We start from the raw sequence: 13,981 nt of genomic DNA on the forward strand, positions 1-13,981 counted from the left end.
GTAGGGAAAACATTCCTCAGAAATAGGAACTGTTTCCAGTTCCCTCATGTTTCTCTCACTTGCTTCATAGACTTTGATGGAGTCCTTTACCATATTTCAAACCCCAATGGAGACAAGACAAAAGTGATGGTCAGTATTTCTCTGAAATTCTACAAGGAACTCCAGGAACACGGTGCTGATGAGGTGAGTGAGCATCTCTGGGCCTTGAACCTACAAATTCTGTCTTAGCACGGGCAATGTCCTTGCGATGTTGATGGCTCTAATGTCTAACTCGTAGAGACGCATCTGTGCTCCCATCTCATGCTGGTCAAAGGAGCAGTCCTGTGCCAACAAGGAATCCCACTTTGCTGGAAGACAAGGGCAAAATGTTTTCACACTCCCTCGTGAATAAGAAGTCATCCTATATGAGCCTACAGTCTGAAGGCAAAAGGCACCACTAATTTTGAAGTCCGAATGAGTGAGAAGCCTGACCATTTAGAAATAGTTTCCCTGACTGATGTGCTCAGCCCGCAAGTTAAGGGAGACACCAAAACATCCAGAGTCCTGTGGCACTGCTCTTCTGAATCTAACCAGACTTGAGAGTGAGTGATGGGCTCCTGCTGCGTGTGCAGACCTTGATCTGCAGACTGTCTGGTTCCCTTTTTGCTGCTGCTGTGTGAAGTAGCAGGTTCAGTTCCTGTTGAATGGGCCGGGGCTGCGGAGGGCCATTTATGGTAGAAAGAAGGAGCCTCTCTGAGCTGTGGTTGGGTGGCGAGGCAGGAAGTGTGACTCAGTTCCTGAGTCAGTTTTCAAATCTCCGCATGGTAGCAAATGGGCTTCACCCAAGGCTCTTCAGCAGGCTTTTGCCTCTGAGTGTCTGTCCTTGGAGGAAAACAAGGAAACTGCTCCATGAGTTCATTATGGGTCTGAGAGAAAACAGATGATTTGAACCCAACATGAATTCCTGCAAGTTGCTGCAAGAGCTACCAAAGTCAGAATAAATACGACTGAGTGTCCTGCTTTCCTGGTTCCTGTATGCAGAGCTTTCTAGGGGCAGTGTTGCCCGCTACTGAAGGTACTGCTGCTGGCAAACCGGAGTCAAGCAGCCCAAATGGTGGAGCCTTCCCAGCACATTTAGCGAGGATCAGTACGGTGTGTGATCCCAAGAGAACTGCTGTGGTAGGCGAGTGGCTGACACCACTGTGATCCAGCAGCCACCGCAGTGGTGGTGGAAGGCAATTTCCCAAGCTTTTAAAGGAAAATGTGATCTCTGTAGGACTGCCTTGGGAGTGCTGACTAAATACGAATTACGTTTTAAATTGCCAGTTAGCAAACTGTTGCTTTCTGTGCTTCCCTGGAGATGATGGAGCTTGTTTCTGCTCCGTCTTTCATGAAACCCTGCTGTGAAGAGCACAAAGTGGGGTTTCTGCTAAGACGGAGCATCTCCCTGGGCTGCTGCAGGCAGGCTCTCTGCTGAGAGGAGGTTTTGGCATGCAGAGAGCCTATGCATCCTCTCTGCGTGGTAGTGGGTGTCATCCCAGGAGGGCCAGTTCTGCCACAGCGTTGTTGTGTTCTTCTCTGTGAAATACCTCCTGTTCCCAGCCCCCTCATTGACACAGAGCTATGGCTCAGTTGAAAATTGCCATTGATGTAAAATTCAGCAGTGATTATGTTTGAAGAAAGGTTTTTGCTGTGCTGTAGGCGGCTCTGCTTCTGGGAGGCATCCAAGCTGCCTGGCAGTCTCCTCTCCATCCCCATCTGTCCCGTGCAATAAGCTGAGACGGAGCAGGCGATCGCCCGGCCATGCTGCACCTGACCCTTGCTCTGCATTTGCCTTCCTGCAAGGAGGGGGACAGGGCACACTTTGCATCTGCCTTTGAATGGGAAGAAGTGTTGTAGCCCTCAGATCTGTTGTGTCAAGCTCTGCTAACAGTTCTTTGAAAGTGTGAGTTGTATGGAAGGAGTTTTCTTCCCCACGCAAGTTCAGGACTAGTAAGAACTTTAAAAAGTTCCAGTTTTGAGCCCTGTCCTGCAGTACATCCCCTTTCAGCGGGGTTCAGGGAGCTCTGCCTAGAGCAGGAGCAGCCAATAATACCAGAAGCTGATGACTTAATATTTGTCCAAGTTCACTTAGACTAGGGGAGACAGATGCTGTAATTTGATATTTCTAAATGAAGACCGAACACGGCCTGGGCTGTGCAGGAGGAAGCAACTCTGACAGCTTGTGCTCTCAATGTTTAATTTCTTTCCTAGGTATTGAAGAAAGTCTATGGAAGCTACTTGGTAAATCCTGAATCAGGTAACCCTGCGATAACATTTACTCTGCGTGTGTGCGTGAGTGAAATTCCAAAATTACTTCAGTCACCTCAGAAATGCTCAAACGAAGGCTGCACTTCAAAAGCTTGATATCTGGGGCTCTCTGTACAATGAATGGCAATTTAAAAGGTGGCTCAGGTACGTCAGGGCTGAAGTAGCTTGCAGCCCTCGCTGTAATTCTTGATGCAGCCCTCCTCCAGGAAGCCTCTGTTCCTCACGGTTGGAGTCTTTGTTCTTCTCAAAGACGCTTTGTGAGACACAGGAAAACCATGGTTACCTGTGACAGCATCTCTTCCTACTCACTGCAAAAACTTGGGAGCAGCTCAGCCAGCACGTGTATGGGAGCTCGGGAAGGAGCCCCAGGAGTGTTGCCACGGCCACGTGCCAAGTTCAGGCATGGCTTCTGGCAGTGCTTGGAGTGGGAAGCACTGACCCCTGGGGCTTCTGGGAGGGCTTAAGGCAAAGGTGGGACTGTAGGTGTCTCTTTTCTCTGGCGTCATTAAGGCCCTGCATAGATTATTAAGGTTAATGGTTGTCCCTCCCCAGGTTACAATGTCTCTTTGCTCTACGACCTGGAGAACCTTCCTGCAGACAAGGATGCTATCGTGCACCAAGCCGGCATGCTGAAGCGCAACTGCTTTGCTTCAGTCTTTGAGAAGTATTTCAAATTCCAGGAAGAGGGCAAAGAAGGAGAAAAGAGAGCGGTCATCCACTACAGGGACGATGAGACAATGTGAGTGTTCAAACCAAGTAGCACAGGGGTTGGACAGCTGTCAGTACACTCTACTCCTGCTCACAGCTGTAGGTTTTGGTGGAAAGTCAGGAAATCCTACTACTCCGTGCTTTGGCAGGGTAATAAGTGCCTGTCCTAGGCTGCGAGAAGTATTCATTGAGGGTAATGCTCATCCCTCGGGCTGCAGGGATGTTACACAAGAGTCTCTGTTAGTAGCAGCACTTGTGGCTGCATGCAGGAGAGGAACTGGCCACTCCCAACAGAAGTGTTTTGCTCCTTGTAAATACTGTCTCGAGGGAGGGGAAATTTTCAGCAGCCAGGCCTGTGAATGGTTGTTGAATCTACTTGACCTTGTCACGTGGTTGCTTCCTCATCCAGTTGTACTTCTTGGCTCCCGTTCACAGCTGGGTTCTCCTCTCTCACCCACCTGCAGGTATGTCGAGGCAAAAAAGGACCGCGTCACAGTTGTGTTCAGCACGGTATTTAAGGATGACGATGATGTGGTGATCGGAAAGGTGTTTATGCAGGTATGGAAACTGAATTACAGGGAAAGGGGCTGGTCTTCAATTTGGACACGTTCTTGCTTGAAGCAGCATTGCCAAACAAGCAGATGTTAGGCTGAAGTGAGCTCACAGGCAGTTCAGTGCACGTAAACACTTTGCAGGGCTCCGGGCTGCACTGAGGTGGAAGAACCATATTAATAGGCATAGGTGGTGTATTTTTTTTTTAATCCAGGCTCTTGCATCGGCATCTTTATTATCAATGGTCTTGCTTGTATGGACAACCAAACATACTATGTGTTACAGATGAGAAACACCGCGGTGAATACTTCAGTATCCAGCTTGAGGCCCTGTGGTGTAAGGATCGCCAGCCAGCTGAGGAGCTGAGCGCGGTGGGGAGGCTGTAGAGGGAGAAGGGGTGAAGCGATGTGCCGTGCCTGGGATGGTGCTGAGAGTTGTCTTCATCTCAAAGTTTGTTCCTGATATTGCTCAAATGCTGCAGAGAGATTCAGCGGCTCAGTGTGGCTGCTCTCACGTGTTGTGATGGGTTCTCAAATTTGAGCTTTTCAAAGCTATGAATTTGCTTAGTTTGCCAGCTTGAATCAATCATCATAATGCCAAGTAATTCTGGACTCTGATACCCTTTGCAACTGCCACTTAGTTGGGAAGCATTCAGAGGCCTGTAGTAAACACTTTACATGTCTGTTAGTGACCATGTGCAGCCTGTGGAGATTGAGACATTTGCTTACAGCTGGGGAAGGCTCAGTGCATGCTGGTATGTGTTCATCTGTGTTGCTGGCCTGCCTAGCTCACCTTGTGTCTGCTGAAGCACCTGGGGAGCATCCTGCATGGCTACGGCTGTGGAGCAGGGCCCTGCAGGGTGTTCCAGGGCTGGAGGAGCCTTAGCCCATCCATTCAGGGGTGTTACGCTGTGCTGCTGCAAGTTACGGGCAGCAAGTTACTGGCCCAGTTTGCTGGATAGCAGTTTACCTGTGTTTGGAGTCATTAGAACAGGGTCTGTTGTGATGAGAGTCTTACCTCACAGCTCTGCTGTCTGTGGTTTTTTTTGGCTGTGGGCAGGGCATCCCGACCAGCATATCCCACAGCCTGGAATTCAGCTTTTAAAACAGGGAGGGAGGTGTGAGATGAACAAAACAGGATTTGTGAGGCTGCCGGGGAGGTGGCAGGGCTTCAAGGCAGCAGATATCCTAGAGTCTCCATGTCCCATGTTCTTGGTTTTTACAATAGCAAACCCTGCTCTTGCTCAGCCACAAGAATTTCCACTCTGAGTCACGCTGGCTCCTTCCCTCCAGCTATTGCTCTTGCATAATGCAGCCCAGTCGGGCATGGTGGCTGCTCATCTGGGCTCTCATGGAGAAAATCTGACCATTAACTAACCAGTGAAGCTGTTTGAACCATTTCACCCTCTGGCATAAGCAGACGGAAGTGCAAGCTGAGTATTTCATTAAGGAAACCCCAGTGAACTCCTCTGTTCTCTAAAAGGGGCACAGATGCTTCTGCCCTTCCTGGGGTGAGCTGTGCTCAAAAGGGAGGAGAGGCCGAGGGTGGCTGATAACGTGTAGGTTGGGCTGGGGGGTCATTGAGGCAGAGGGGAGGCTGTCCTTCTCTGAGGCAGTGGAGTGGTGCCTGGACTTTGCCAGCCCTGCGTAGGGACAGTCCTGTAACTCCTGAAATGCAGAGCCAGTTCATTTCACGGAGGTGGGGGTCGTGCTGCTGTCAGAGAGGTTCCCTGGCAGAAGGTATCTCTCTGCCTGGAGGTATTGTTTAAAGACATAGAGAAGTGTTAGGAGGAGCAGGCTTCACGCACAAGCTTCACATCCGGTAGATGCCTCTTAGTGGCAAAGACTCCTGGCGGGAGATGCTTTCTCAAATAGCAGAGCCTTTATGCTGGCTGCAATGGAGACCTTGCAGCCCTTTCTGAGAATTTCCCTTCCTCTGGGGTGATGGGCGCTGCCTGCTTTCACTGGAAGCATTGATGGTGTTGACTTTCTGGAGAAGCTGTGCTGTCTCATGTGCTTGCTCAGAGGTGTCGCTTCCACACAACACCCGTGGCAATAAACGTGACACTGAAAGCTACCCCAGCTGAGGGGCTACGCTAGGGACAACTCTGCATTTTGGTCTGGTTTTGGTGGGGAAAAAGGATTGTCTTCCAGAGGTTTAGTCTGATGGATTTGGCCCATGCAAGGAAAGGTGGGAAACCTCCTGCTTGCTTGCCCTGTGGGTGTGGGAACACTCCATTTGCTTTCCTGAAGTGTTGCAGTGGGACTCACCTTCACTTTGTCTTGCTTAGGAGTTCAAGGAGGGTCGCCGGGCCAGTCACACAGCCCCACAGGTGCTCTTCAGCCACAGGGAGCCACCCTTGGAGCTGAAAGACACAGACGCAGCCGTCGGCGACAATATTGGCTACATCACCTTTGGTAAGCAGGCAGCTCTGCAGCCTGGGGACATTCAGGAAGGAGAGAGGCTCCTGCTGCTGCATGAAAAACTAAAAGGAATTCACCTTTCCTGAATAGTCAAGTGGGTCACTGGGGGCTGAAAGGACTGTGAAGTCACATTCTGTGTTGTCTGCCCCCTTCACTTCAGTGCGTCCCTTTGCTCACTTCAGCTCTACTTTGGGCCAGAAGGCATGGAAGTCGACAGTGAGCCATTTAGTGTCTGCCTATAAAATTGAAGTTCAGCATTTGGGAGCAAGGGAGGGAGACTTTGCTGCAATATTGTGGAAACTGGAGGTTTTTTGTGGGGAGTTCAAGAGGTAATGGGCACAAACTTGAACATAGGAAGTTCCATCTTCACACGAGGAGGAACTTCTTTACTTTGAGGGTGGCAGAGCACTGGCACAGGCTGCCCAGAGAGGCTGTGGAGTCTCCCCCACTGGAGACATTCAAAACCCACCTGGACTCCGTCCTGTGCAACCTGTTGTAGGTGACTCCACTTGGGCAGGGGGGTTGGACTAGGTGATCTCCAGAGGTCCCTTCCAACCCTGACCATTCTGTAATTCTGTGAGTTTTCATGTGAGTGTGTTTGTAGCTTGTCCAGCTGCAGGCACCTCTGTAGTGTTTGATCAGTAGAGGCAACCAAAGGGCAGGAGCAGGGCAGCGAGTTCTGCTTCTCCATCTCTGCCTCTTAGCTCTGGGCCAAACACTTCCGTCTCTGATGAGCCACTTTCCCCTGCCTGCAGAGGTGCTGGCCGGCAGAGTCACCGCTTCCTCCTGGGCAGCTCTGCTGATGGCTGAGCTGAGAAGTCCAAAGCCTGCCCTGTTCAAAGAGAAAGGGCTCTTCCAGAGAAATTAGGGATCATGGTTGGATCTGCCATTAGGGGCGCTCTCAGGCTGGCATTACTGCACCTCAGAGGTGGAGCACAGCCGTTGCAGGGGAAGGTGAAGTTAGCACTGCCTTCCTCCCGTGCTGGGAATGGTGCCCTGAGGTTAGGGCAGCTCCTCAGCTGTGGGAGGGCTGTCTAATGGCAGGTCTGGGACTGTGAGCAAGACTTCATTCTTGTCGAGATGCAGTTTCCCTGTTATCTGATCTGACAGTCTCAGGTGAGATCATCACCCAGACAAAAAGGTCTTTCATGGATCTGGGACACTTAGCACAGCACCAGCCTGTGGAAAGAGGAAGCCACTGGACCCCTGCAGTAACCACGTCTGGCTCTGTCACAGCGCCGGCAAGCTGTCAGCAGGGATCCACAACCGATTTCAAGATCCGTGGGCAGACTGGGTCTTGAGACCCGTTGAGCAGCCTGGCTGCCCTTGTCTGCCTCCCAGATCTCTCCTTTGTTCTGCTTCTCCCAAGCAGCGAAGTAACATCATGCAGTTTCCTACAGTTCTGTCATCTCTGGGCGCTTGGCCTTACCTGCGTCCTCCTGAGTGTACAGCTGCGTCCAGGCTGCTGTGGGCGGTGTGGAAAAGCGCTGCTAAGCACTGTGTTTAAAATCACAAGTGCTGCTTAATCTTGACGTGTGTCACAGTAAAGGGCTCTTTGTAGAGAGTGTAGTAGCTGTTCAGAGCAGCACACTCTGAAGCCTCCAGCACTGGAGGAACCTGAAGCCCTTTGGTAGCCTCAGGAGGCACTAACGATTTGTGTCACTCTCTTCTTTCAGTGCTGTTCCCCCGTCACACCAATGCTGCTGCCAGAGACAACACCATAAACCTGATCCACACATTCCGGGACTACCTGCACTATCACATCAAGTGCTCGAAGGTACCGAGGGGACGGGGCTGGGCAATACAGGGTAGCTTCAGCCCATCTAATCTGGGTGCTGCAGGGGAGGAGCACGGGGCAGCGGTGCCCCCCTGAGACCTCGCTAAGGTCTGGCATTGCCCTCCCCGATCATACAGGGTTGGCAAATGTTGCGTCATCACCTTCTCCCTGTTCTTTGGCACAGGCAGTGCCTGTTCGCTTCCTATCCTAGCAGTGAAGTAGGTTTTTTTTTCTTTTTTTCCCCTTTTGAATCTGCTTTTCTTTCTGGGAACAGAAATAAGGGTAGTTGTTCAATGAGACCTGGCTTTGACCAGGGCTCAGGCAGTAATTTTCACTGTTGCCTCCTGAACTCCCCTCATAGGACTGTGGCTGTGCAGAGCTAGGTGCTTTCCCAACAACGAGCAGAAAGATAGCTCCCACCCTGTGTCCTGAAATCTCAGCTATGAAGACAGGATCCTGACATGTCCCTGTTTTGTCCCAATGAAACGCAGGCCTATATTCACACACGTATGAGGGCGAAAACATCAGATTTCCTCAAGGTGCTGAATCGTGCCCGTCCAGATGCAGAGAAGAAAGAAATGAAAACAATCACGTAAGTAGCAAAGTGAGGTCTGGCTGTCTTCCCTGCCAGCCACGAGCTCACTCCTCAGCTCAGCATACTCCAGTCCAGGGAGGACTTGGATGCTGTGGGGGTAACCAGACCAGGGCCAGATGTGCTGGGACCCCATCTGAGAGAGGAAGGGGGTGTTTCATAGCGAGGTCTGTGCCTGGGTGCCTTGAGGTGACAGACACTTCCTTATGGCCTTCCGTGTCCTTCACAGGAGCCACGGGGTCCGTGGCACACCCTGTGCCAGCAGGTCCTTTGCGAAAGAAGGCCCATACACAGCTCTGCAAGCCCTGGTGTCTCCGCTGTCCCCCCTCAGAGACCGTGGTGGCGTATGTGGGACTTCTCCCCCATTGTATTAAAGCTGCTCTGGGGGCAGCTCCAGCTCATGGGGGAGAGTGGTCAGGTCCTTCCCGGGGGTTGTGGGCACTCGAGTGGGATTGTGGTGTCCAGTGGATCTACAGCGTCTCGGACCCCTTGGCCAGCAGATGGCTGGGGCCAGGAGCATGCCCGGGCCACCGCGTTGGCTGGCTGGCTCCCTCTTGTGAATAAAGCAGCCCAGAGGGACATGGGTGGAGGAGAGCAGTTGCGCAAATGTTTCCCGTGTGTCCTTTACCCTCTGCTGATCCCAGAGCCCCTTGGTGTCCTCTTTCTTTGCATCCTGGCATGTCCCCTTTGCGTTCTGCTCCGGGGCAGCAGGGTTGTCCCCTCTTCAAAAGCCAACCCCTCCCCACTGTCCTGTGACCCGGTTCTGCAGCCACAAACACCTGTGAGCTCTGCCTGGCTTTGAGAGCTCAGTGCAAGCGTGTGCCCCCCAAAAAGCCCCATAGCCACCCTGAGGCACCCCAGAACAGTGCCAGGGGCTGTCCTGACCTCTCTCTGCATCCTTTCAGGGGGAAGACGTTCACAACCCGTTAACGCCAGGGTCACCGAGGCTGCCGTGGAGGACGAAGGTTGGGGCACTTGCTACCTGATAATCGTAGCTTTTAATGTTGCACCTCTGTGGGCTCATAAGGAATTCAAGCAATCGGGGTCTGTTTGTACGACAGTTTGGGGAGTAATCTGCAGAAACGAGCTGTGCTTGCGAGGACTCGATCGTTCCAAGAAACAAAACCTTAATTCCAGTTTGATTGACTTATTTTCTTTTCTTTTTTAATTTTTTTTTTTTCTTTTCAAGCTGTTTCGCTTTGCAATATGTTACCGGAAATAAGTTGCAGTATTTCTTATAAGAATAATGCAATATTAACTTCGTTTTCTTCTGAGTATTTGAGTTCAAAACTCCTGTATCTGAAGAAATACTGTTGGGGTTCATTAATAAAGGAGATCTTTCTATCTTAAGGGGCTGTGGGGCTTTGGCTTGTCAATGCATGTGGCCTTGCCCTGGAAGGGGTGTTTGGAGTCACAGGTGCAAGGTGGGGAGTAATTACTGTATCTCAGAGCAAATTACTTCTGGTGCTCTGTGTCCTGGGGGCCGAAAGGGGGGTGCTGTGCCCAGGCCAAGGTGTGAGAATCCTGTTGCGTTATGAAACTCCTGGGCTGCACAGAGCACGAATTCTCCTACCCTCTGCGAGCAATCTGCACCCCTCCCTCCTACCCTGACCCCCTCATTCCCTCTAACAGGGAGAGCTAGGCTGGGGGGGTCTCTGCCAGAATAAAATTATCCACCATTGACCCTCAGGCTATGGCTGGATGCTGGGGCGATCCCTGAGGAGGGAGGGAGCGCAGCTCCTCAGGTCCTCTTCCCCCCGACAAGCAGAGTGGATGGCATCCAGTTAAGTGAAATAATTTATATAATTATAAGACATTTTCATACAAAACCCCAGGCTTGGTTCCCAGGTGGTGGGGGCAAAGTGGGGTAGTCTGGAAAATTACAAAGCACACACTGGAGAAGGGTGGTGGGACCCATTTCCCTCATCTCTCTGTACACAAACCACCTGGCAGAGCCAGGACACCATCCCTCAGCACAGTTCCTAGCGATCGGGGCGCTGGACGCAGAACACTTTGGCTTGGTGGTCGCCGGAAGTCGTCACCACAATGGAGGCGTCCCTGGGGCAGGAGACAAAGCTCAAAGATGGGGCTGGGGGCTTCAGGTATCCCACACCCCTGGCCCAGTTCTGATTTGCTCCACTCCCCCTGGAGACCCTCAACTCCCAGCACAGTCCAAGTTTGTCACCCCACCCCCCACCCCCGCCATCGCCCAAGCTGGCATCTGAAGGAGAGACGGCATGTGACTCAGGTTCCCGAGACCACCCATGGTCCCTCCACCCAACAGCCTTTAAGGGGGGAAAGTGTGTGGGAGTTCCCTTCTCACTTGTTGACGGCGAAGTCAAGGATTTCGGCTGAGTGCCCTCGGTACTCGCTGATCATCTTCCCCGAGCGGGCATCCCAGAGCCGCACGGCCCCGTCTAGGCTGCAGGTGTACACCACAGCCGAGCTCTCCTCCCACAGCAACTGCACGATCCCTGACTGGGGCACAGGGAAGCCATGGGGTGAGCGCTGGGGACCCCCAGCACAGTCCCAGCTTCCTCCATGTGCCCCCCCCGCAGTGTTGCTTGCCATCCCCACAAACAGGAGAGCCAGCCCCCAGAGCCAGGCTATGGGGCACATCCTCTGTGCAGGGACTGCGGCTGCCTTTGGGGAAGCCCAAGGGGCTGAGGGAGAAGCACAAATTGGGAACTGGCCCCAGGAAAGGCCCTGGGCTCCAGGGGAGGTCTTGGATGGGCCCAGAGACAGAGACACCACCCCTTCCCCCTCCCACCCCGCCAGGCCTGAGGAGATGGGGGAGAGCAGTACCTCATGTTGGCACTTATGCCTCAAGCTCTGTGTGGAGAGGTCATAGATAGCCAGCGTGCCATCCAGGTAGCCCACAGCAGCCAGCGGCATCCTGCAGAGAGGGGAACAGGCATTACATGGGCCTGGGGGAAGGAGGGATGAAAGCGTGTAAAGGAAAAAGGTTAAAAACAAAGCAGATGATTGAGAAGATGAGGGATGCTTCAATGACCAGAGCCATGAAAAAACCTCAGTTCAGGAAACCAACAGGACAGCAAGAGCCAGCAAGGGGCCCAAGGTTCACAAGGGAGAAGACAACATCCTGGTAGGAAAGATCCCCAGCAGGCATGTCTGGAGGGTATCCCAGCCAAACAGTGGTCCATCGGGCTAGCTAGAGACCCAACAGGTTGGGGGGAGGACTGAGCAGCTGGTGTCCCTTGTCCTCCCTGTCACACACAAGTGACCCGGGATACCCACAGTCAACTGGGGAGGATGGGGGTGAGAGCAGAACAAGCATGAGGGACGGAAACGGGCCTGTTTTAGTAACAAACATCCCCCCGTAAGGTCTGGCACTGAAGAGGGGCTGTCATGCCACGCGTCCCTCCGCACTCACACGTTACAGAAGCCCAGCGACTCCACCGAGTTGGACTCGGCCTCCTCACCCTCGCCGGCGGGGGCCTTGGGGGCCATGCTCTCCATCTTGAACACGCACACCACCTGGGTGGAGGGAGGCCAACTAGTCCCCAAGGGTCTAGGCACCGAGGTCCCCTTCCTTACCCGGGATCGAGCCTACACCCCCTGGACACCAAGGCCCGACCCCAAAACCTCAGCTCTGCAGAGCAAACAAGGAGGGAACCTCTTTCGAGCGGGACCACCCACCTACCAGTCCCACCAGCAGCTGGGAGGAAGCAATTATGTTGGCCAAGGGCGCCTCCTGCTGGCCGACGGGGGCCACAACAGGCTGCTCGAAGCCGGCAGAGCCCTGAACCACCTGGGAACACGGGCCTGGCCCAGGACAGGGACTTGGGAGGCCCGTCCCCCGTCCCCCAGGGCTCCTGGCTCTGCCCCCACCCACACGGACCCACCTTGCCCGTGGCGGAGCTGACCAGCTTGGCCCACGGGTCCACAGAGCCCGTCATGATCAAACTGCCGTCCTGGTTGCTGGCCACACACGTCAAGGGGTCCTGGTGGCCATCCTGGCCTGGGGCATGAACAGGAGAAGCATGAGCTCCACCTGTCCTCCCTGCAGAGGCCTCGAAACCCACCCTCCTGCAGCCTCCACCTTGCCTGGCTCTGCCAGCACCCCGGTGGCAAGGAGCAGCCACCCATGGGGTCAGGGAAACTCAGCACCAGGCTCCCTCCGTCAGCCCCCCGCCTCAGAGTGTGCCACCTCTCCACCCAGGCAGATATCAGAGACCCAGTGGAAAGGGCCATTCCCCACTTAGGGAACACCCCAGGTGATTAACCTCTTCCCTACCTTTCAGGACGTGCAGCGAGGTTCCCTGCTTCAGGTCCCAGATCCGCATAGTCCCGTCCTCATACCCCACCACCGCTCGCTTCCCTGGGCGAGACACGGCCAGTGGCTAGAGCCAGAGCTCCCCTCACCCCTCCACCTCCCGTTCAGCACAGACTGGCAGAAGCAGGAGGGCAGATGGTGGTAGTGGGATCTGTCACAGAGCTGGTGACATTCCCCACCCCCACATTCCACAGGGGGCAGCCCCCATGCCTCACCGTCAGGCAGGATCCTGCCACATGTGGCCGGACACGCAGGGCCCTGGAAGGTTTTGCAGTCTCCGCTGGGAATCTTCCACATCCAGGAGTTGCCGTCAGCCGTGCCCGCCAGAAGGACGTGGGCTTGAGGGTGCCACTCCATCCACTGGGCAGAGAGAGACACAGGCAGTGTCACAAGGGTGGCATCCTCCCCACCACCCAGCTGAGTCTCGGCTGCCCGCTGACAAGCTCCCCATGGCAGCAGGGGTCCCACCGCTCACCTCCAAGTCCCCCACCTCGAAGGACCACACTTCTTCCTTGGTGTCCACGCGCCACACTTTGATAAGCCCAGACATGTCACCCGTGGCCACAAACACGGAGTCATGACTGAAACCAGCACAGGTGACCGAGTCCTTGTGTCCTAGAGATGGTGGGAGACTGCTCGTGCTAAGCTACAAAGGACAGTCAGGAGCCCGGCTCCAGCAGAGCATAGGCTGGGGAAGAGCAGGGCTAGAGAGACCTGGCTGGGAGGGGACACAACCGCTCACCCAGACAGCCTCCAGCACCTCACCTGAGCATTCGAACAGGAGCTCTCCATCGCTCACGCGCCACACAAAGGCCTTGTCATCCTCCCCACCCGTCACCGCCAGCGTGTTGGTCTTGGGGTCGAGGCTCACACAGAAAACAGAAGCTTCACAGAAGAGTAAAGAGAGGCTACATGGCTCGGACACTGCTCACACCCCACCTGACATTCCCAGGGGATCCAAATCCCATGCAGCACTGGGTCTAGGCAGGATGTCAACAAGCTGAACCCCCAACCCAAACCAGTGGGAATTAATTCTTCCCATGGGGGAAGAGCAGCACAAGCTTCCTGCCAAGCTCAGGGCGAGCCACCACAGGAGGTGGCTCAAAGGGCCTCTCCACCAGAGCGCAAGTCAGAAACGAGCAAAGCCCAGAGCATCACAGCCCCAAGTCGCGATGGCTGTCCCAGGAACAGCAGGGACACGGCAGCCTGGCAAGGATCGGCTGCACCCCCTTACTCTGGGGAAAGCCAGGGTGGGCGCAGGTCCCGGGGGACACCCCAGCCACTGCTGCCCACAGCCATCACTCACCCGAGTGGAGGGAGAACGTGACCCCGCTGTCATCCTG

General features: G+C 54.1%; 2 protein-coding genes across 2 annotated transcripts in view; one reads left to right on the forward strand and one right to left on the reverse strand.

The window, feature by feature from the left end:
* ARPC2 (actin related protein 2/3 complex, subunit 2, 34kDa) overlaps nucleotides 1–9,691 on the forward strand; it is a 16,088-nt gene extending 6,397 nt beyond the window's left edge. Inside the window, exons 3-10 of the mRNA XM_009887339.1 lie at nucleotides 71–183; nucleotides 2,233–2,278; nucleotides 2,842–3,028; nucleotides 3,462–3,555; nucleotides 5,840–5,966; nucleotides 7,649–7,749; nucleotides 8,241–8,341; nucleotides 9,247–9,691. Coding sequence (XP_009885641.1) covers nucleotides 71–183; nucleotides 2,233–2,278; nucleotides 2,842–3,028; nucleotides 3,462–3,555; nucleotides 5,840–5,966; nucleotides 7,649–7,749; nucleotides 8,241–8,341; nucleotides 9,247–9,271 — 794 coding nt within the window. The 3' untranslated portion in view covers nucleotides 9,272–9,691. The remainder of the gene's footprint in view (nucleotides 1–70; nucleotides 184–2,232; nucleotides 2,279–2,841; nucleotides 3,029–3,461; nucleotides 3,556–5,839; nucleotides 5,967–7,648; nucleotides 7,750–8,240; nucleotides 8,342–9,246) is intronic.
* A 432-nt stretch (nucleotides 9,692–10,123) lies between these two features.
* The window catches only part of AAMP (angio-associated, migratory cell protein), a 6,709-nt gene continuing 2,851 nt past the window's right edge, over nucleotides 10,124–13,981 (reverse strand). The window contains exons 3-11 of the mRNA XM_009887340.1: nucleotides 13,404–13,523; nucleotides 13,114–13,253; nucleotides 12,854–12,998; nucleotides 12,600–12,683; nucleotides 12,208–12,323; nucleotides 11,736–11,839; nucleotides 11,147–11,237; nucleotides 10,665–10,819; nucleotides 10,124–10,399 (exon numbers count right to left, since the gene is read on the reverse strand). Coding sequence (XP_009885642.1) covers nucleotides 10,324–10,399; nucleotides 10,665–10,819; nucleotides 11,147–11,237; nucleotides 11,736–11,839; nucleotides 12,208–12,323; nucleotides 12,600–12,683; nucleotides 12,854–12,998; nucleotides 13,114–13,253; nucleotides 13,404–13,523 — 1,031 coding nt within the window. The 3' untranslated portion in view covers nucleotides 10,124–10,323. The remainder of the gene's footprint in view (nucleotides 10,400–10,664; nucleotides 10,820–11,146; nucleotides 11,238–11,735; nucleotides 11,840–12,207; nucleotides 12,324–12,599; nucleotides 12,684–12,853; nucleotides 12,999–13,113; nucleotides 13,254–13,403; nucleotides 13,524–13,981) is intronic.

This window comes from Charadrius vociferus, unplaced genomic scaffold (assembly GCF_000708025.1).
Source record: "Charadrius vociferus isolate BGI_N301 unplaced genomic scaffold, ASM70802v2 scaffold385, whole genome shotgun sequence".
Taxonomy (NCBI): Eukaryota; Metazoa; Chordata; class Aves; order Charadriiformes; family Charadriidae; genus Charadrius; species Charadrius vociferus.